The following is a 23,553-nucleotide window of genomic DNA, read 5'->3' as shown; positions in this document are numbered from 1 at the left end:
CAGAAATTGCTTTGCTCATCCTGGTGGATGATCTACTCTGGATACCAGACAAAAGGAGTATGTCTTTGTTCATTAGGATGGATCTTTGGCAACTTTTGATACTGTCAACCATCATATCCCTCTGGTGTGCCTGTCTGAGATGAGGAGTATTGTTATGCAGTGGTTCTAGTCCTTCCTAAAACCAACGAAGCTGTTCTTGTTCTAAATCAGTCTTTGATATCGTTGATGGACTGGATGAGGCCAAGACATTGAATCTTGAACTAGACAAGACAGAAAGGCTTCTGGACAAACAAAGGACAGATCAGGGAATAAGGATTCAGCCTGTGCCAGATGGTGTTACACTCCTCCTGAAGACAATGGGTCATGGTTTGGGTGCACTCTTCACTTGGTCCTGAACCTGTATGCCCAGATCTATGACCAGGAGCGTGTTTGTGCAGCTAAGACTAGTACACCAGGTGTGCTCATTGCTAGAGATGTCTAATCTAGTTATAGCCATACATTCTTTAGTTGCATCCTGTTGGCATTATTATATGTTCTATGTGAGGCTGCCTTCAAAAGTTCTCTCTCTCTCTCTCTCTCTCTCCCTCTCCCTCTCCCTCTCTCTCTCTCGCCTGCCTGCCTGCCTGCCTGCCTGCCTGCAAACTTTTTTAGATTGTGGTCTCAAGACAGATTAACAGTAAGACAAAATAGAATAAAACACAGCACCCTAGTCAATATCTTAACCAAACAACAATAAAACCTATATTAAAACAATCAAGTCTTAAAACATTGGGAAAATAAAAAGGTTTTAGCCTGATGCTGAAAAGAATAAAGAGACAGCACCAGACAAACCTCTCTGGGGAGCATAGTCCACAATCAGGGCACCACCGCGGAGAAGGCCCTTCTCCAGGTAGTCACCCTCCTAACCTCCTTCATTGAGGGCTCCCAGAGAACAGCCTCTGCCCCAGATCTTAAGGGGTCCACAGGCACATATGGAAGGAGATGCTCCTTCAGGTAACCAGGCCCTAAGCCATTTAGGGCTTAATAGGTCATCACCACACCTTAAATTGGACCCAGACTTCAACTGGTAGCCAGTGTAGGTGGTAAAAGACCAGCATTATGTGTTCATACCTGCCAGTCCTTGTTAACAACCTGGCAGCTCTATTCTGAACCAATTGAAGTATCTGGACCATCTTCAAGGGCAGCCCCATGTAGAGTGTGTTTCAGTAGTCCAATCAGGAAGTTACCAACACATGGGTCACCATTGCCAGGCACTGCCCATCCTGATAGGGGTGTAGTTGATAAATCAGCCGAAGCTGAAGAAAAGAACTCCTTGTCACAGCTACCACCTGGGATTCCAGGGACAGCTCCGGATTGAGGAACATTCCCAAAACACGCACCCTGTCCTTTAGGGGGAGTGCAACACCTACCCGGGAGGAAACATGTACCCGAGAGGCTAAACTGCCTACCAGCAGGACCTCCATCTTGTCTGGATTAAGCTTCAATTTATTGGGTCTCATCCAGTCCATCACCCTGGCCAGGCACTGGTTCAAGACCTCTACTGCCTCACCTGGATTAGATGGAAAAGAGAGGTATTGCTGGGTGTTATCAGTGTATTGATGACTCTGCAACCCAAACCTCTGGATGACCTCTCCCAGCAATTTCATGTAGATGTTAAAAAGCATGGGGGATAAAATGGAACCCTGTGTAACTCCATGGCAAAGCTGTGATGTTCAGAAACTTCAACTGATCTAAACTATTCCAGCCAGACTGTTGACTGTTGAATCCCCTCGTTGCAACAGTTTCAGTGGTTATTGTGTTTCTGGGAAGAATCCATAGTGCAGGTTCTGATCTATGAAGCCTAGAACCAGGCCATTTGAAAGACTGCTTTCACTCAGCTGAGCCTGTCCAGTTCTTAAGGTCATCTGGAGAGGTCCATCTTTTAGGACAACTGCCTTCAGACAGAGGGCCCTTTTGCGGCTGCTCCCAGGCTGTGGAACTCTGTCTCTCTCCAGAAAGCCAAGGTGTGCTTTCACTCTGTTGTCCTTCTGTCAGCAGAGAAGGAAGAAAGTCTTTAGCTCGAAGTAATTCTGTTGGGTTGGGCACTGTTTTAATTTAAAGTTATATTTTATTTTAATGCATTATGAAATGGAAAATTAATGCCCAAGGAATAATAAAGCACTGACATTTTTTGTGTGGAAAAATTTCTACTTCACCTCAGTTGGTACACTGGTTCAACTCCTATACTGGCAAGTGGTCCAGAAGGGCACCGTCATTGTTGATCTCAAAAGCCACCAAGAGGTCCACAAAACTTGAGTAAAATTTCATCTGTCTTTCTCCTGGTGATGTTTTCCCAGAGCAACAAAGGTAGCTTCAGTCTGAAACCATGCCGAAAGCTCACCAAAAGAAGATGAATAATATTGTGGGAATGGGAATGAGTTAAAGTCTCCCCACCCCACTGCCATCACAGCGATGCTGCTGAAAACCACTGCAGTGCTTCCTTGAATCCTCACTACAGCAATCTGAATGGGAGACAAGGAACCCCAGGATGATACTTCCCACAGGTGCTCTTTCTCAGCACTCTAATTCTGCTGCAAAACAGGGCATGTGAAGACAGTCATCCACGCAAACCCTGTTTCCCAAAAGAATCAGAAAACACGCAGAAACATATGAGAAACTCACGTAGTTCATTTTTGATCAGGTTTTTATCCAGTTTGCCTTCCAGACTGAACAATCCCTGGTTGAACTTTGTACATTTCTGAGGAAGCAGTATGTTCAATGGTATGTGTACATTTCCAAAAAAGTATGTTTCAAAAATGCATACATTACAAGAAGGCAAACTTTTCAAAAATGAATACATTTCAAAAATGTATATACATTTCAACATGTGCATGAATTTACTTTAATCACAGGAGAAGAATACATGCATTTCAAAAATGAATATGCTTTAAAATGAGTATATTTCAAAATGTGTACTTTTTGAAATGGGTGTATTTCAAAAATACATAATGTCAAAAATGTACACATTTGACAGGTACATTTGGAAAAACAGGTACAGAATACACACAGATTTTCATGTGAAAAAAATCCCTCACAAGCTGAGACATACTCATGTTGACTTATCACACTTAAAGCATGACTTATATTTTGAGAAACTGAGCCTATCATATTTTTTTATCTGTAGACAATGCAAGTCCATATTCACTGTTCAAAGGTACATATTCCATATATATTAGATGGCAGTACATCCACTTGTGCAGTTATATATCTCAACTGTTTAGCAATAATTTAGAAATTATGTAACACTGATACAGTTCTCCCTCTGAAAAACATCTAATTATTTCACCATTTGTGCCTGCTGCACAAATTAGATATTTTGTAGACACTTAAAATGCAAAATATGAATGTCATAAACATGTTTGGAAATAAATTGAATGTACAAATGTTCTTTTCTGAGATTCATGATAGGCTACTGCTTCCTGTTGAACATTCATTCATTGGAGATCAGTCTCCCTCTGTGTAGGATGTGAAATGGCCATAAGACATAAGGACTCTCAAAATCTATGATCAATATTTCCAAATTCTGCAGCTGAAATACATTATACAAATCAACTTAATATAGATATTTGTTTCACACAATTTGCAGAACTACCTGATTTATTTCTGTGAAAGCTGGCTTCTGTGTTCTACTTTTATATGAAATAACGATTGGAAATAAAGGTTGCAATTAATGAAGCAACTAAGAGGAAGGGAAGGGAAGGAAGACAATCCATGCTCAGGTGACAAAGTACAGGGCTGGTAGCTGCTGGTAGCTCTGTGTAGAGAAGAAGTCTCACTAATTGATACCTGGAATTTCCATCCAGTTCTGCCAAAATGTTTTATGGTTTTGGTTTTCACTACAAGCCTGAGGCTAGGTTGTTTTAACTGAAAGCTTAGGTGAGATTTCTAACAACAGACAGATCAAAACCAGTATTGAATCCTGAAGCATAAATCTTACCAAAAAGGATGTAATGTGTGCCTTTGGCAACATCATATAGGCATTCCCAAAGCGATTAACTTGAAAAGATGCAAAGTAACTCCCAGTCTCATAGCCAAGACATATGCATGTGAAGGCACTGTTGATGTGATTGGGTGCCTCTAATTAGGTGCTGCATGTGTAGCTGCTGATGCTTCTGTCATGGCAGCAGCTTTACAAGGTGCGACTCACATCACAGCAGAAGCATCACAGTGTCCTCATGCAGCCACAATTCACATAAGCAGTGTCTCAACATTACACATGGCTTGGCCAACAGCCCAGCAGTAAGTTCCTCAAGTAATCACATGAACCAACCCTTCTGCTTTTGGAGATAGTTAATTCTTTATCACTAAAGAGCCAAGAAAGAATATGTATTTTTCAAAAATTTGAAACTGAAAAGAAAATGACTGAGTTGAAAAAATCTGCATCCTGCATCCCGGATAATCATGACCTATTCAGTTGTTTTGGGATAGAGTCATGCTATTAAGATGGGCTGCATTAATTTTGCTAGAAGATTTTAAATGCATATTAAAATACAGTATTTACCTAAGATGAGTGTAAAGTGAGCAAACACCTCTTTTATAAGATTCCCACTTTTATTGTAAAAGAAGTAAAGAAAGGGGAAGGAACCAGAAGGTCTGGCACTAGCAGCATGCTCAGAAACCATTGATGGCATTTTCTAAAGTTCCCTACAAAGGAGCTATACAGAGAAAGCAACTAAAGTGAGTAATAAAATGTATTACTTCAGTGCAATACTTGTGAAACACTATTCCATGATGTCACCCAAACATCAAAATATGTTTACTCAGTAATGCAAGTCTGATCAAAAGAAAGTCCTAGTGAGTTCAATAGCAGTTATCCCAAGGTAAGCGTGTCTAGAACTGCAGTTGATTTTGCTTCTCATATTAGCCCAAAGATTTACTTGCAAAACAGTTTAAATGCTGTTTCTAATTTCTTCTGATTTTCCTTTTATGTCTACAAATACAGTGTTCTTCCTATTTTTATCAGAAATGGCACAATTTGTGTCTCAGTTTGTTAGGAACAGGGTTCACCCATTTTTTTCCCCCTCCCGAAGATTTTGACTAGACCTTAGAAGCCCTGCTTTGTTTTTATTAGCACTTAACAGGTTACAAAACAGCATAAATGAAACTGACTTTTTCTTTGGGAGGTGGAACAAGCATCTACACATGTAAAAAGTAGATTCCAAACTGAAGCATCCCCTTCTTCCACCCCTTTTCTGAAAAGAGACTGACCCCACCCTCAGGGTTACAGTTAGTGGTTTGGTGGTTCACCTCTTGTCTTTCCAGAGGGTCAAGGAATTCCTTCTTCACCTTCTCCCTGTTCAGTTCTGAAATGTCTCACTCTTTTTTTCAAGGTGGGTGGGTTCTCATGCTACATCCAAATACCTTTACTTGGTAACCTTGCCCACTCTGTCCATCTGTGATTTCCTCAGAATCAGGCAAATTCATTTGAAGTATATATAATGTGCCGGACCTGGGCCCCTTTCTACAAAGTTACTCACTTTCTCCAGTCTCCTCTCTGGTGGCTGCACTATATTTTATGGTTTATTTTTCCTTTCTGCAATGCATTGGAAATGCTGTGACCAATGCATTGCAGAATTTGTTGTTGTTGTTAGTCGTGAAGTCGTGTCCGACCCATCGCGACCCCATGGACAACATTCCTCCAGGCCTTCCTGTCCTCCACCATCTCCCAGAGTCTACTTAAGCTCACACCAACTGCTTCAGTGACTCCATCCAGCCACCTCATCCTCTGCCATCCCCTTCTTCTTTTGCCATCTATTGTTCCCAGCATTAGACTCTTCTCCAGGGAGATCTTCCTTCTCATTAGGTGGCCAAAGTATTTGAGTTTCATCTTCAGTATCTGGCCTTCTAAAGAGTAGTCAGGGTTGATCTCCTCTAGGACTGACCGGTTTGATCGCCTTGCAGTCCAAGGGACTTGCAGGAGTATCTGACAGCACCACAATTCAAAGGCTTCAATCCTTTTGTGCTCAGCCTTCCTTATGGTCCAGCTTTCACAGCCATACATTGCAACTGGGAAAACCATAGCCTTGACTATACACACTTTTGTTGGCAGGGTGATATCTCTGCTTTTTAGTATGCTGTCTAGATTTGCCATAGCTTTCCTCCCCAGGAGCAAGCGTCTTTTAATTTCTTGGCTGCAGTCCCCGTCTGCGGTGATCTTGGAGCCCAGGAAAATAAAATTTGTCACTACCTCCATTTCTTCCCCATCTGTTTGCCAGGAAGTGAGAGGACCGGATGCCATGATCTTAGTTTTCTTAATGTTGAGTTTCAAGCCAACTTTTGCACTCTCCTCCTTCACCCGTATCAAGAGGTTCTTTAGTTTCTCTTCACTTTCTGTCATGAGAGTGGTATCATCTGCATATCTGAGGTTGTTGATATTTCTCCCAACAATCTTAATTCCAACTGGTGATTCATCTAGCCCTGCCTTTCTCATGATGTGCTCTTCATATAAGTTAAATAGACAGGGCGACAGTATACAGCCTTGCCGAACTCCTTTCTCAATTTTGAACCAATCTGTGGTTCCGTGTCCAGTTCTCACTGTTGCTTCTTGACCCGCATATAGGTTTCTCAAGAGACAAATAAGATGGTCTGGGACTCCCATCTCTTTAAGAACTTGCCACAATTTGTTGTGATCCACACAATCAAAGGCTTTAGCATAGTCAATGAAGCAGAAGTAGATGTTTTTCTGGAACTCCCTAGCTTTCGCCATGATCCAGCATATGTTGGCAATTTGATCTCTAGTTCCTCTCCCTCTTCGAAATCCTGCCTATACTTCTGGTAGTTCTCAGTCCACATACTGCTGCAGCCTAGCTTGTAGGATTGTGAGCATAACTTTGCTAGCATGTGAAATGAGTGCAATGGTGCGGTAGTTTGAACATTCTTTGGCATTGCCCTTCTTTGGGATCGGAATGTAAACTGACCTTTTCCAATCCTGTGGCCACTGTTGAGTTTTCCAAATTTGCTGGCATATTGAGTGTAGCACTTTCACTGCATCGTCTTTTAGGATTTTGAATAGCTCAGCTGGAATACTGTCGCCTCCACTAGCTTTGTTGTTGCTCAGACTTCCTAAGGCCCATTTGACTTCACATTCCAGGATGTCTGGCTCGAGGTCAGTGACCACCCCATCATGGTTATCAGGGACGTTAAGCTCTTTCTTGTACAGTTCCTCTGTGTAATCTTGCCTCCTCTTCTTAATCTCTTCTGCCTCTGTTAGGTTCCTGCCATTTTGGTCCTTTATCATGCCCATCTTTGCATGAAATGTTCCCTTCATATCTCCAATTTTCTTGAAGAGATCTCTGGTCCTCCCTATTCTATTGTTTTCTTCTATTTCTTTGCACTGTTCATTTAAGAAGGCATTCTTATCTCTTCTAGCTGTTCTCTGGAATTCTGCATTCAATTGTTTGTATCTTTCTCTTGCTCCTTTGCCTTTCGTTTCCCTTCTTTCCTCAGCTATTTGTAAAGCTTCCTCAGACAGCCATTTTGCTTTCTTGCATTTCTTTTTCTTTGGGATGGTTTTAGTTGCTGCCTCTTGCACAATGTTGCGAACCTCCATCCATAGTTCTTCAGGCACTCTATCAGATCTAATTCCTTAAATCTATTTGTCACCTCTACTGTATATTCATCAGGGATATGATTTAGGTCATACCTGAGTGGCCTAGTGCTTTTCCCTACTTTCTTCAACTTAACCCTAAATTTTGCAATGAGAAGCTCATGATCTGAGCCACAGTCAGCTCCTGGTCTAGTTTTTACTGACTGTATAGAGCTTCTCCATCTTTGGCTGCAGAGCACATAGTCAATCTGATTTCTGTGTTGACCGTCTGGTGATGTCCATGTGTAGAGTCGTCTCTTGGGTTGTTGGAAAAGAGTGTTTGCTAGGACCATCGTATTCTCTTGACAAAATTCTACCAGCCTGTGCCCTGCTTCATTTTGTACTCCAAGGCCAAACTTGCCTGTTATTCCAGTTATCTTTTGGCTTCCTACTTTAGCATTCCAATCCCCCATGATGATAAGGACATCATTTTTGGGTGTTAATTCTAGAAGGTATTGTAGGCCTTCATAGAATTGGTCAACTTCAGCCTCTTCAGCACCAGTGGTTGGGGCATAGACCTGGACTATTGTGAACAGCTCTCAATTGTTGGGTTGATCAGGAAGTCATTTTCCTTAAATCACTTAATTAGATTCTAATTGCATTTGTAAAATTGGGAAATATTTATCTTCCTATGCCCCTCCTCCAAATTCTCCATGCAGATTACATGCTAACATTTTATTTAAATGATATTTTAATTGTTAATCGGTTGTTTTATTTGTGGTTTTAAATTATGGCTGAGAATTATGGCCAAATTTTTAATGTTATTCTATTCTTTGTTTATTTATTTTCTTTGTAAGCCGCCCCGAGGCTTCGATGATGGGTGTGGCATAAAAATGTTATAAATAAATAAATAATAACATGTGCAGCTAGGGCATGATTAATTTGAGTTTGAATAATGCAGTATTAGATTTAGTGCAAACTGTTCTACGATTCCAGGCCATTTTTACAGAGAACCAAAGTTAATGTGAGACTAGCATGTTTGCAGTGGAGGTTACCAAGTTACTTTCAGGGGTTTAGATGCTGCTTCTTCAGTCTGAACTTGTTCATCTTTGTGTGTACATGTGCTACTGCCTGCACATTATTTTTTGTATTAATTTTAATCATTTTAAGACAAGCCCTGAGCAAAATGGACAAAAGGAAGATTTCTTCAAATAAAAGCACAATGAGCACAAAAAAAGAGAAGAGGCTCATTATTATGTTGCAGCAAAAATGTGATGCGATTGAACAACAAACATGGTTGTAATAACTTTAAAATAGGACAAGATGCTGGAATGCCTGAATCTACAGTACAAAATGTTATAAAACACTCCAGGGAAATAAAATAAAAAAGGTAAAGTTGCATCAGCTTTTTTGTGCTTTGCAAACATCTACAAGGGATAGAAGTGTTACAATGATAGAAACAGAATGTCTTTTTTGTTAATAAACATATAAAAATGTATGTTTAAACATTTTCATTGTCTATTTCCATTGAGCTGGAACCTATTGCCATGTTTTACATATAATTATAACTTTGAATAGAGCAAATTCGTATAATGTGACCACTTCATGGGATTCATTACCCGCACTAATTGAGACCTAGCTGTACATCAATGCCCAAACAGTTTATGTTTGTTTCAAATGAAAAGCAGCCTCAGGAGAGCAATTCTGAGTAGAGAAATGATGAGGGGTTGCTTAACCCCACTTTTTCCACTCATCAATACCTTAGAAATGTTTTCCTGGGTTAGGTTCCCTTGTTAATATGCTTCTGGAACTTTGCCAGAGCAAACATGGACATCAGATGAAAAGCTTAACACCTTCTTACTGTTCTTCTGCTCAAACCTGCAGTCTTCTTTCATTGAAAATGGACCCTCCCCAACCAGTCTGGACTTCTTGTCTCTTTGCATGCAATGTATCAACTTAACTTGCCTCTTCTGGCTATTTTGTTTCTTCTCACTTTCACTTATGCATCTATTTAATGCTCTTCCTTATAGGTAGCATCTCTCACATTCATTAGGCTATTTCCTTTTGTACTTTCAAACCTACTTCCCTCAAATGCTTTCTGAAGAAATACCCATGGATCATAAATTGTACAGTGGCAATAACTGCAGTTGTCTTTCCTCTAGTTCATATCTCCCACAGTATAAGCCTTCCCTTTTTAATTACCTATGTTTTTACCTGTGTAATACTTACGTTAGAACATTATATGTAAACTTTCTTTTGGAACTGAGAGTTAGTAGGCTTGTGCCTGCTATTTTTTTTCCTGGAAGGAATGGTCAATTACATGTTTCCTTCATTGTTCTTCTAAGTCACCCACTTGTTCCTCAACAGATTTGCATCTGTTCTTTGGAAACTACCTCTTCATCTCTCTTATGCAATCTTATTTTCCATTACATTAAGTGCTTCTTATGTGCAGAAACAGATGCTAATAAATGCTTCCCTCCTCTGTGGACATCAGTGAGAGCCATTATTAATTTTTGAACCCTTCTTGGCAACTATAGGCCTATTACATTATGTCTAGCTCAGGACACACAGAAGCCTGGCTAGTGGTCTACTCATAAAGCTTTCATAATTCTTCATCAGGGAATCAGAGTCTATGCACAGAAGACTAGAGGAGTGTGCACCACACCAGACTCAGCAGTACAGAAAATGGCCAAATTCCACTTGGTCTATTTCAGAAGCGATCCGTGTCAACCTGGGTTCTGAACTTGAGCTAAAATTCAGAAATCTAAGGTTTTAACCCTTTGTAAACCATAAACTGATATATAAGTCCTTCTGAGAGCCAATTGGACTAATCAAACAGGTTATACGAATCTATAAATAAATAACCCTCCCATTGTCTATCATGGAGAATCAATCTGTTCTCCCACTATCACAGTTGGATTATATCTGCAGATATACTAGATCCTCAGCAAAGGATCACAATAGACAAATGTCAGAAAAATAGGTGCAAGGGTTTTTGTGCTGCACATCTTAAGATTTTAATTTCCCTTTTAACTGGGCATTGCCAATAATGTCTTAAAGTTTTGGCAGAATTAAATAAAATGTGCAGGGATAGCTGCCCTCTCTGAAGTGACTGAGGATGCAAAGTTTCAGGAGAAGTGTAGGGGTTTAAGTGTAAGAGCAGCCTTGACATTTTGAAGATGAATCAGAGAAGACGGGCTTATCCCCCCTGTGGACCATACTGTAGTTCTGAAAATGACAGACAGCTTAGAAGCATCTCTAAGTAAAACAAAGAAACAAAACTTGCTGTTTCAGAAGGACAGGTGTCATGGTTCATATGGAAGGGAAGTTCCCAAATTTGGTTGGAGAGAGGACTTAATTTCCCACCACTGCTATTTGAGCAATTTGTATGAAAAGGGGAAGGGGCTGCTTCAGAAGGACTGGTACAGGGGCTACAGAGTTAAGATGACTGAAAACTGGTTTAAGGCTTTTTCCCCATAGTGAAGCCTTTTGGCATTTGAAGTATGGCCATCTCACTTTCCATTCTTGCCCCTTCCCAAAGAACAATGATTGTAGCCTCTGGTAAAGCATGTCCTAGAAGGGGGACCAGTGAATCCCTCAATTGTATTCACTCCCTTCGCACTCCCTCCTGCTCAGCACAGTTTCAGGAAAATGAGACCAAAAGATGCTATTTGGAGAGAAGACAAAATGCCTGCATCTTTGTGCATGAATTAGCAATGAAAACCTAGTTTTGCTGGCTTCAGGAGGAAGCCTGTTTTACCTCAGCAAGTACTGGATATAATCCAGTTCTGCTCAGGCTTTGTCTGAATCTGATGCAACTGGTTAATATTGTAGCTACAATCCCTATTGCAGCATTTAACTTACATGATTACAATTGCGTGAGTGGCAGAGAGTGGCTGCATCTGCTGGCCACATCCCATGTTGGAGGAGGAGGGAAGGCTGTTTTACACTTGTCAACTCACCCTTTGATGTGGAACCTGCATTGTCAAAGTTTCACATCATGGGAGGAGCCTGCACATGTGGAATAGGCTCCCTTCGAAAAACATGCTCGTACAAGCAAGGAACAACAGCAGAAGTGTGTGCTTGCATTTGCTCATGCGTGTGTGTGTGTGTGCGCAACAGGGACACAAGGACAATACAGGAACCAGTAAATGCAGCTCTGCTTTGTTGCACCACAAGACTGTAGTCATATGAACAGAATATTTATCTACACATACAATATATCTGCACCGCATTTTTCAGAGAAATACCCTCATGAAACAGCTTGCAAATATTAGATGCATTGGACACAAGCCTATATAATGTTGTTGTGAGTGGAACAATTAATAAACTACTAACAAAAGTGGGGTTTGAATAAAAAAAGTTTTTAATGTTTTCTTAAAGACCTGCACTGAAAGTATAAGGTACAAAGCAGTAGGAATGGAACTGCATAACTGAGGGCCCACTGTTGAAAAATCTCTGCCCCTTACATGTACAAATACATTTGTTCTAATTGTCAGACACGTGAGCAGAGCCTCTGACAAAAACCCAAGCACATGGGCACAATTATATGGGTAATGCTGGTCCCAGTGTGTCAGCATTAAAAGCATTCCAAAAATGTATCTGTAGTCATTGCAACTAGCACAAAAAAGAAGTTACATGATCAGATTTCCTATACCCTTCTCAGTACTTTACTATCACATAGTCAGGTTTCCCCCAATCCTTTGAAGTAGAATTGGGGCATACAAGGATCTGTTCCAGCAGTGGTTTCTGTTCTGTTGGCAGTCAGTCAGTCTTGGATATAACCCAACGTGTTACAGTAAGCCTATTCACACTGTTAACAATTTTTTGAACGATCGTTTGATGTGCATTTTGAAGACACATCGGTACACAAAAACCTAGTAACCTGCACATACAGGTCTACCTTTCTCCATATATATATTAGTACTGTAAGATCCATACTCCTGCTGGACTACTCTTTACCATTACTTCAGGTTTGTACACAAAATTTCCAGAGTCTTGGAACACATGTGGTGATGGTCTTTAATCGCAGTGTCTGCAGTCTGACATTACATGGAATTCTGTTTTAAAGGACATGACCCTTCTCTCTTCCCCTGGTGTGTTTCATTTACAACATGAAAGGTGCTGCCCTGACAAATGGTGCCACCTGGGATCTGATCAGAAATTATGTTGTAGTCCTAATTTATCTCATTTTCTTGGTCTAATCAAAACACCATATATGGTGTATTTCAAATCCTCTCTCAAGTTTATTAAAGTCTTGTAGGAACTCTAAAAGGCATGTTTGTTCCTTTGCTGAGGCTGGTGGTATTTTCCTCTCCAAGGTTTCTCTTAAAACAAGGATTTGTTTTAAGAAGATTCTGCTGCATCAGTCATTATTTTTCCAGCCTCCCCCAATCAGTCTGTTTCTGTTAATCTTGGCAGCGTTTATTTGAGCTAAATCAGTTCTCTCCCTTGCAATGACACAGCAAGAGATATGTGCTACTAGGAATCCTGGGAGCCATGATCTTCTTAAAATGTTCCAGAGTAGCAAATAACGCAGCTGCAAAAGCCACTGCCAAGAATTGTTTTTTGTTGTTTAAAGCAACTCCTGACTTTAATAACAGTGATAAAAATATTATTTATTGAACAGCTGATAGCATCCCTGTAGGGAGCTCCCTCTATTTTTTGTGCATATTTGATTAAGTTTGATGGGATATCTCACTTTGCATCGATTTTGCCAACCATAAACTGCTGTGCCGTTTTGAGGTTAGGGATTTATTATGCACAGTGACTGAGGTCTATCCTGTGGATGACTTTCTGCAGGTGAGACCCAGAGATTGGTACCAAAGGGCATTGGATGTTTGGAGGAAAGCTACCTTCTGATTCTGGAGTTTATCTAAAGAGGGGATATGGTGGCCAGGGGACAATATTTAATTTACTAAGCCTGATGACTGCGGGTGGTGGATTGAGCATCTATTACCCAGCAGGATAGATTGATTTAAATCAGCAATCACTAAGACTGAAATCCTGCACAAATTTAAGTTGCTTAAATCCCAGTGAAGTCAGTGTTATTTAATCAGACTAACTGTGTGCAGGATTGCTACCCAAGAGAAAAGTCCAATTTAAATCACTGTTTTATATCATTTCCTATTTATGTTTCTGATATCTTCTGAGCAAGACTGCATAAACAAAACTGGCTGATACAACTGTTCAAACATTTTGCATTGCGGTTAAGTAGAGCTTGTAGTGAATAGTACCTAGAAGGGAATACTTAAATAGTATACTTGCACACACAAAAGGACACTAAACAAGTCTCTTTACTTGAAAGCCAAGTGCCCGATAACTGCTGATAGTTACTGGGCAATTAGTGTTTTTCATGAGGTGAAAGGTAACTTGAGCAAGTGTGGCATGTACATAGAAATAGTGGTATATTCAGTACTGGAAGTACTGAACTTGGACCCAGGTTCAAACTCTGCCAGGCCATTAAGTGCTCTGGCAGTCAGTCTCTCTATATATCATTTGAACTCCTCTGTTTTTGAGAGGCTAAAATTGCATGACCCAACATATGCTGTCACCCTGAGTTCCTGTGGACGAAGGATGAAATATATATGTGACCCAGAGATAAATAAAGACTAGTATACTTTTTTTTTTGTAGCACACACAACACAACGACAGCATAAAATAAGAGTAAAATAGGAATACCATTCAAGTCCTACTGAGATATCTCTTAGCTACAGGGATGAGATCACAAAAGCTATGAAGATTTGCCAGACCCTGTTCTCCTATATCATGCTCGTAATAATAAACACCTATACAACCTATTATGACATATTCATAGTACTTGTCTTCCGCAGACTGAGATTGTCTCATGATTATTTTCTAACACAGAACAACAGCCTTGAAATGGTGAATTTGTTAAAGTGCCATGCATTTTATACAGAGTGTTATGGATTCAATAGTGAGAGATAGTAGCAGGGATTTAAAGAACGAGCTGAGCTGAGCTGAGACTTGTACATGCTCATTGAGTTAATGAACTGTTTGGTTGTTGCTGTTGTTTAATTTCTCATCTTTAAACAGAGGATACCCTTCCTGTACTATATGAGAAACTGCTTTTGAAAGTTCTCAATTTCAAAGCTAGTTTGTCACATATCGTGGAAGGCTACTGTAGAACAAATGTAATTCCATACATAAGAACAGTGAGTATGTTGTAAATTATTATAACAGTGGCTCAGTGGCAGTGGGAGAGCACTGGGTTGGGTCTTTATAGCTCAGATGAACCCCCAATTTATACAGGAAAATCCTGCTTTGAAAGAAAAAAAAAGTTCCGTCCCCACAACCTCCTGGGACCAAGGTCTGCAGAAGCAAGTTACACTTGTGCTGCCAGTGAATGCTGGCAGTTTACAGTGACCATCCGCTAGGCAGGCTGACAGCTGCTTTCTACCCGTCGACCAATGGGTAGAAAGGAATCCATGAATGAATGGAATGGATGGAATGGAATCCATGGCCCCCCAAAAAAGGTTTGTTTTCTATTTTTTCATCTATATACCTAGTTCTGTATAAAATGCATACAGCTTTCTAGCAATTGAAGATATATTTCAACAAAAGCAGACTGAATAACCAAATGAGTATCCATTTGAAGTTGGTGTCTATATGTCACCTGTTCATATACTAAAACCATTGTACGGTCTTTAGTACATTGGATTAGAAGACATGAGTGATTATAATTCCAATTTTGTAATGTCAGTCTTATCAAAAGCCTGCAGCAAATCAATTTTCCTTTCTATTTGTTAATTCACATGAAGCACGCAATAAATTTAAAAGACTTTGTATATCACTGAATATTAAAGACTGTTCCAGTACAAAATTTATCAGTGAAATCATCTCTCAAAAAGAAGCAACTACCAGACATTGCCAAAATATAAGTTTTAATGAAGCATTGGCTTTGCTCAGGACCCTATTACCTGAATTAGAAAATATCTTATTACAGAGACTTTGTGATGCTGAATAAGTCACAGCCTAAGATCCATAGATGCAACAAGTACCTGCCAAAGCAACAGCCCACTGATTAGGCACTCAGTTGTGCTGCCCATATCACTTTCTTAAATTCCCAGATTCTCCTTGAGTCCAAAATGGTTGGTGACCCTTGGTTTATATGGCAAGAGAATCAAGCTTACATGACAACACATCCTCATATATATTTCCTCCAAAATCAATTTCTCCTTATAAGATCCTGTAAACTTTAGAGGACCAAGGGAGGGTTGGGATGAGGATTGCTAGCCTTCAAGAACTTATGCTTTCAACCCAAGGGTCCTATCCTGATGACATAGGAGACCAAGGGCATTTCCAAACAAGGCTTCTAGCATGCCTTGCCTCAGTCATGGTTGCAGACAGTGATACCATCCACTTGTAACCTTCCTATGTGTCTCACTGGCTCTTCCATCTTTCTCCCGACTACAGAAAATCCACGAAGGAGAAAAAAATGAAGTAATTGCACAATGCCTTCTGAGTAATAGCATTAGGAATCCTCTGTCTAGAGCACTCTAGTTCTCCAAAGCCCCTCTTCTCAAGCAGGTTCTTCCTGGCCAGAGCAGAAGATAAAATGCTTTTGTTTCCAAAACTGGGTCCAGGGAGCCAGGCTCTCAGTTCTACTAAGGAGATCTATGTGCAGAACCAGTATTCCTACAATTTGCTGGGTATGGAACATGGGGTAAATCAGATACGAATCCAGATAGATAATCAAGGGCATATGCTGACAATTTATACTGCATTACTTTGAGTGGAATACATGCTAAATTGGGCAGAGAACCAGCCTGCTGGCTTTTAGTAGCTATAATGCCAGGGAGAGGTAGGAGCAAATCCTTACTCACTCACAGAGTTCATTGGGTAAGCTTGGATCAGTCAATCACTTTCAGTCTAAGCTACCTCACATAGTTGTTGTGAAGAATAAAGGGGGGGGGGAGTGGCATGTACACCCCCCCCGTGCTTCTTCCATGAAAGGTAGGATAGAATTCTAACAAATAATTAATATAACAAATATAGGCACAAAAGTGCCTCCTCATGGGGGCCTGGGAACAATTCAGTATAGATAAGCAGCATCCACACTCCAATGAACATGTAATTCCTGGGCGCAGTCCCTGACCTAGCAAATGCTCTGCATGCAGAAGGCTATATCCATGTGCAAATCTCCTTAGCTGGATCCAGAAAAGGAAGTGGGGTGGGATGCAAAGTGAGAATGTAGAAGGAAGGAGAAATCCTCCATGCCCTCCTTTTCACTGTCTGTGAAGAATTTTCACTATTAATTACTATTATTTTTGTAGTTCACATTCATTATTTGTAATAGCCAACCCCTGCCGTCCTTAGGGTCAGCACAGAAGCCTGTACGAGCTCTTTGTTAGTATTTGGTAAAGGTGGCTGCAAAAATTGTAGGCTACAACTGGGACCTGAACAGCATCTCATGGCTACCTACAAATATTCCTAGTCCAATTCTTGAATAGCAAAGTGGCAAAACTGAATTGCACTACACTGATAGTATGCTTTATCATCTGCCATATGACAGCCATGGCTCTTCACACAATTGATTCCACAGTTGCCACGATTTTGACAAGTGGGAAAATCTGGCACCCAAGAAGCACTATAGTGAAGTTCTTTGTACAATGGACACTTTCTGTCAAACTGGTTCCACTTGGTGGTGAAAGTGGTCAGGGAGGGATAGGTACAGAACATGGGCAAATCATTAGAAAAAGTCCTATAAATACATCTAAATTAGTGTCTATTTGATTCCTTGCTCAGTTGTTGCAAATACTAATGTAAGAGACAGATAAAGAAGTAAAAGGTTGTAAGAAAATGGCTGGGAGAAAAATGGCTGAGAGAAAAAAAAAAAACCTCTACTGTCTTAGTGTATGAAACACTACTTACTCTGCAGAGGCATGTTTCATTTTGGCTCAAATCTAATATCTCTCAGAATTCAGCTTTTACAAAGGTACTTCCCTGTTCTTCCCTTCATGCTATAGCTTCTCAGATCTGTTCTTGATGGTCCCCTCAGTCTCACACAGAAGATTCGGATGAAGTGTGTAGAGAACTACAAGGGGAGGCCAGCAGAGTAACACCTTTCTATCCAAGCTGTAATCCGAAAGTATGGGCACATTTATTTATTTATTATATTCATATCCCACCTTTTTTCAGCAAGAAAACTAAACTATCAGTTGTGACAGCAATCTTGTCATGTAAGTTAGGCTAAGAGACAGTAACTGACACACAGTCACCCCGTGAGCTTCTTGGTAAAATGGGGACTAGAACCCTGAGTCTCCTGAATACTAGTCCAACACTTAAACACAACACTGCACTGAATTGGGTGAAATAGAAGAATTCTTCCCCTATCAGTCAAATTCTCTTAGTTCCTGGCTATTTTTAATCACCTTATACCCCTCCAGAGAACAGGGAGTAAACAGTCATGGAAAGGAAATGATATTTCTTTAAAAGCAATCACCAGGAAACTCTAACAATCTATGGAATGCGCTCCCCAGAGAGGTCTGCCTGGCGCCATCGTTATTTGTTTTTTTGGTGCCAGGCGAAGATCTTTTTATTCAAACGTTATTTTAATTGTTAATATTATTTATTTCTTTATTTATTTTTGGCCAGATTGACTCAAATTATGTTGTTTATATATTGTGTTTATTTATTTATTTATTATTGTGAGCCGCCCCGAGGCTTCAGCGAATGGGGCGGCATAGAAGCCTCCTAAATAAATAAATAACTCAGAATGAAAGGATGTACTTCTACCAGTTCTCTAACAAGTGGTTGCCAGTCAAATGAGGAGAAAAGTTGTTCTTTTATTATTCTCAAGTAAATCATATCAACTGTATGGCCTCCATACAGAGTCCAATATTTACTTCTTGATTCAGCAAGTGAGACAACTTACATCTTGTTCAGAAGTAATGGACAATATTTTGTTGTGACATACACAAGCTGTGACAACAAATCTCAGACACAAACAAGCCTCATAAAGCCACAGACTCACACAAGCCTCAGCCCTTGCTCCTCCTTTGTACATGAAGTGAGAAGATTTAATGTTTCCATTCTATTTCCCATTTCATCTGAACAGGGAATTTGTGTAGAAATTTTATTTAACTAACAAGCCACAACACTGAAACTAAGCATGGTTTGCTGTCATAGTGTAATGGTGGTTAGTGTAAATTCCAATTTTCCATTTTTGACAAATCAGAAAACTCTTGTTTGTTCACAAATTGTGAATGGAAACTTTAAATCACCTGCCTGGATTCCCTGAGCTTCAAATATACTCTAACTGATCTAGCTGGTGTATTCAAAACATAAGAAGTTTTGAGGATTGTCCATCAAAGGAATTATTTCTATAATTAAATAGATGGACTATTTAAAAATATTAGTTTTGCATTGGTGATAAGAGAGTATTAGCATACTTTAGCCCTAAACTACCATTTTCACACAATGACTGCAGAATCACAATTTGTGCTTTTGGGTATTTACCTTTGATCTGTAGTGAGAGTATAAAGTCTGCAGATAGGACAAATCTGAAGGCATCTGTGTGCTATAGTTTTAAGTACTGCATTAGGAACAAAAGTGTTATTTTAAGCAAATAAGGAAGACAGTTATCAAATGATGCTAAAGGCCTGATACAGCCTCCATTAAAGTAAATGGGACTCTACAGCAGGATGTTAATCAGTCTTTTAAGAGCAGGTGTGTTAATTCCATGTTTTTTCATTATAGTATACCAAGCAGATGTCTATGCTGCTTAACTGTTCACCTCTCAGAAAGAAAAGCTACCAGAAAACTGAGCTCTCTTTTTTAAAAGGCATATTTGGAAGTATCCTTTATTGACACCCTTTCATGAAACAAACTATATAATTCCCATTTACCTATGCTATTATTGCTGCCAGGAAACCAATAATGACTCCTAAAAATCATTCTTTGTATTAATTTCTATCTATCAATTTACTTCATTTCTATAACTTTTAAATATGCTTTACCTGAACCTAATATTCTGAATAATGTTGCCATATCTTTTAAACATTATCTTTCTTTTTATTTAACGTTAAACTTTTAGGGATCATTCCTCCCACTTTTCTTCCTGAATAAGAACTGAAGCTGAGTTTAATAATATACTACTGCTTTAATAAAATTATATGAAACAGATGAAAAAAACCCCTCTCATATATATGCAAATATAAAATCACTTTGCTTTGAAGATCTTTGATTTCTCTTCTTGTTAGATATACATGCATACTAATAGCTGCATCATGGCATAACTCTGTTACTTTTAATATAAAACTCTCAAGATACAACTGTAAACCTTTAATGACTGTTACTGTTTCTGGAATCTGTTTCAATATAACAACAAATGATACTTTGTTTTAATACTTTGAATATGTCCATACAGTGTTATGTGTGTAAGAAACATTTAAGTTCTGTATTCAAATTTGGATATGTTATAAATATAAATGTGAAAAACACAGCTCTGCTAAGGTTATACTTTATGTATTTTTTTCTTAAAGGAAAAAGATAGCTTCCAGCAGCAGACGTATCAGCAACCCTGACACCTGTAAACATTCAGTGGTCAGAACACCACTACATATCCTTCAAATGACATGGACCAGTGAAGCTGGAAGGTATCTGCACTGAACCAAACAGCCTGGTATCTTAGCAATCCACCACAATGCAAGACCCATCATGTCCCAGGTGGCATACAGAATTCAGGCTAAAGTAGGCACAGTAATCTGTATAAGGAAAGCCAAAACATTAGGAGTGAGTTGCCCTAGGTTAAAAGTTGCCATATATGTTACTGATGGGCCCCCAAAGATGCATCATATTTCATAGTGTTTCTACAACAATAGTATGTTCAGTTTGGCATTTAAAAACCTCTCTAGAGAATCAGGAGGATGAGAGACTAGTAATCTCACACCATCAATTTCTGATAATACTACATTAGGAATAATTCATTGTTAGTTGTACAGTAAAAAGGCAGAATACAAGTTTTGAGACAGGTACATATTTTTAAATAGTGTGTCTGCTTACTAATTAACACATCTTAAAAGAAAGAGGTATAAATACATTTGAACTGATACTATTAGGCACTATCCTTTAAAAATTTCTTCCTAAATTATGGCTTAAAGATTTTCATTATGTGCATTGTCCACCTCACATTAACTTCACACTGTTTGTGTCTAACATTATGGTTCACTCAATCAGTTAGAGTAAAATACATATGACGTCATGAAAGAAACATGATGACATCACAACATTGCTGTTTATTACCTCAATATCTATAATAGGAAGTATAAAAATACTTTTACAACATAGTATGAATTCAGGCGCTACAGCTTTACACATATGTACTGCTTTTGGATTATTTTATATAAAACTGGTAAAACGTTAAATGGAGAATACTGTCAGACACAATAATTAATAACTTATTAAGCTGTACTTATAATCTAGTGTTAAAATTACATTGTAGTACTATGCAAAGAGAGTATTATGTAATGAAGAATTATGGTAACTTCCACATTAGAAAGATGAGAAGCTGGCAAGATACCATCTCTCTGTAGAAAAGGCCCAGGGAGCTCATAATAGGATTTAAAACTAATGCTACGAAGCCATGGCTGTTTGCCCATCCAATGTTCTTCCTATATTGTATTTTAAGAGACATCTACTAAATTATCCAGCCCTTTCCACTTCCCCTTTTCACCAGTGTACACAGCACCTCCAATACTAGTTCTAGGAATGGGCAAACAGCACCTAACAACATGGGACATGGAGTACACAGAACTCATTACTTTTTTTTCCTTTTCAACTGTGTGGTCTTGCGCACAGCATTCCACTTTCCACCTTCATGTTTCATTCCACTGTTTCCAAAACAAACATGTATCCTAATTAAGAAGAGTGTTGCTTTCTTCAAACACCCAGCACTATGGAATGTTGCAACATTGCTTGGATCCCTTCCAAAAGGGAAGAAGAGAGAGAGAGGATTGCTTATGTTTTGGTGAAACTGATTCGTTGAAGCTAGGTACAAACTTTCCCTGCTGCTTAACAGCATCACATTAGGTCTACTGGACTGTTCTTTATCAAAACTGGACCACAACTGGACTATAGGGATTCAGCCGTCTACTAACTTCTGTAACTGTTTCTTTGGTCTATACAGAGTGACCACGAAAACCACTACAACCTCTGTAAAGGGGCTGAATGAACAAGTGTCTCACTACTGGTCTTTTTAAAGCCATGGTACCTGTGAGTGATGCTAGGAGGTGTTTTCAACGGCGACGATAGTTTTCAGGTTTCTCTATGTTTATTCCATGCTGACGGGAGGGAGTGTTCAGCCCTCCCCTTAACTCTGCTCCGTAAGCCCCTCTCAGGCACTTCCCCTGTCTTGTTGGTAGCTCTGCAGTGTTGAAGTCAACTTTTGAACCTCACGGTGAATGTACACCTGCAGCATTAGCCCACTGCAAAGCGCCGGGCTCCTGGTTCGATTCCCCACCCGCCCCCCAGTCCTCGTCTCTTACCTGCTGGCCAAGCTTTGCCTGCAGTGTTGCCTGAAGGGCATCAGGTGGTAGTTCATGGCGTCCAGAAGCAGTTTCTGGCAGACGGGGTCGGTACGCATGAAATCCACCGACTGGACCCGCTCGACCAGCTCCGGGGCCGGGATGAGGGCGAAGCGGAGGCGCTTCATGAGGTCCGGGGCGTACTGCATGCGGGTCTCGCGGTCGTGCTCCAGCCACAGCACGGACATCTGGAAGAGCGCCAACTCCGATTCCACCGGGGGAGGCAGCGAGTCGAGCAGGGCGCGCATCTCCTCGAAGTTGAGCAGCAGCACGTCCTCCACCAGGTACTTGTTGGCCAGTTTCTTGGTCTCTTCGAGGCCGTGCAAGGCGGCGATCTTGCACACTTGCTTGTAGTTCTGCACCGAGATCTGGTCGTTGAGGAACTGCACGCACAGCTTGGTGACCTGAGGGATGTGCAGGATCTTGCTGACCGACAGCACCTCCTCCACCGTGTCCAGGGACAGGGTCACGTTGGCCGTGTACAGGTACTCGAGCACCAGCCGCAGCCCGATCGACGAGCAGCCTTGCAGCACCAGGTTGTTGATGGCCCTGGGGCTGGCCAGCAGCTTATCCTCCGGGGAGGAGGAGGGCGTGCCGGGCTCCTCCTGCTGCTGCTGCTGCTGCGGCTGCTCTTTGGGGGGCAGGCCGTCTGGAGCGCCCGGTCCGACGCCCAGGGAGTGGTGGTGGTGCCCGCTCCCCCCGCCGCCGCCGCCGCCGCCGCCCCCTCCTCCTCCGCCACCGCCGGCGGTGCTAGAAAAGAGCGATCGGAAGTACTGCGAGCACGAGGCCAGCACGGCCTTGTGGCAATGGAACTGCTGGCCTTGGGCGGTCAGGGTCACGTCGCAGAAGAGCTGCTTCCTCCACAGCAGGTTGAGGCCGTGAAGCAGGTTGTCGCTATGGCTGGGATCGAAGGTAGACGTTCTGTCCCCGGACCTGGACATGGCGAGCAGCCTGAGCGCACCTGACTGGAGACCCACCTCCGACCTGGGCAAAGAGGGGCAAGGCGCGGGGGAGGAACAATGAGTGGTTGGGGGCACACAGTAACCAACACGGAGCTTTGCAGGCCTGGCGTGCGCTTCCCTAGTGCCGGCACCCAGGGGCAGGCGTCCTGTTCGAGCGCCCCTTCCCCGACATGGCGGCAGCCTTTGGGCTGCTTCGAAGCCCCGCTGCCCCCCGCGGCGGGGCCTTGTCCTTCATCTTTAGCAAGCTGGCTTCCCGCCCCCGAAGGGCGGCGGCGGCGGCGGCGGCGCGGCGAGGTGGGGTGGGGTTGCAGGCAACTACTTTCCTCCAGCCTGCACAGGGGCGGAGGCGCGCGCGCCACTTGCGGGGACCGGCGGCTGGCCGCCTCGAGCTTTGCGAGGGTGCTGCTCCTCGAGGGGGGGGGCGGCGGGCAGGGGCAGAGTTCGAGGCTGTTCTTTTGCCCGCCACGCAAACTCTCGGGAA

The 23,553-nt window shown here is 41.3% G+C and overlaps 1 protein-coding gene across 1 annotated transcript in view; it reads right to left on the bottom strand.

The window, feature by feature from the left end:
• Window positions 1–23,051, bottom strand: part of KLHL14 (kelch like family member 14) — a 75,961-nt gene extending 52,910 nt beyond the window's left edge. Inside the window, exon 1 of the mRNA XM_044424274.1 lies at window positions 22,072–23,051. Coding sequence (XP_044280209.1) covers window positions 22,072–23,051 — 980 coding nt within the window. The remainder of the gene's footprint in view (window positions 1–22,071) is intronic.
• Window positions 23,052–23,553: the final 502 nt, after the last annotated feature.

The sequence above is a fragment of the Varanus komodoensis genome, unplaced genomic scaffold (genome assembly GCF_004798865.1).
Source record: "Varanus komodoensis strain SLA01 unplaced genomic scaffold, ASM479886v1 scaffold14_1, whole genome shotgun sequence".
In the NCBI taxonomy this organism is placed as follows: Eukaryota; Metazoa; Chordata; class Lepidosauria; order Squamata; family Varanidae; genus Varanus; species Varanus komodoensis.
The sequence above is the reverse complement of the archived record's forward strand: the minus strand, read 5'-3'. Positions and strand labels throughout refer to the sequence as shown.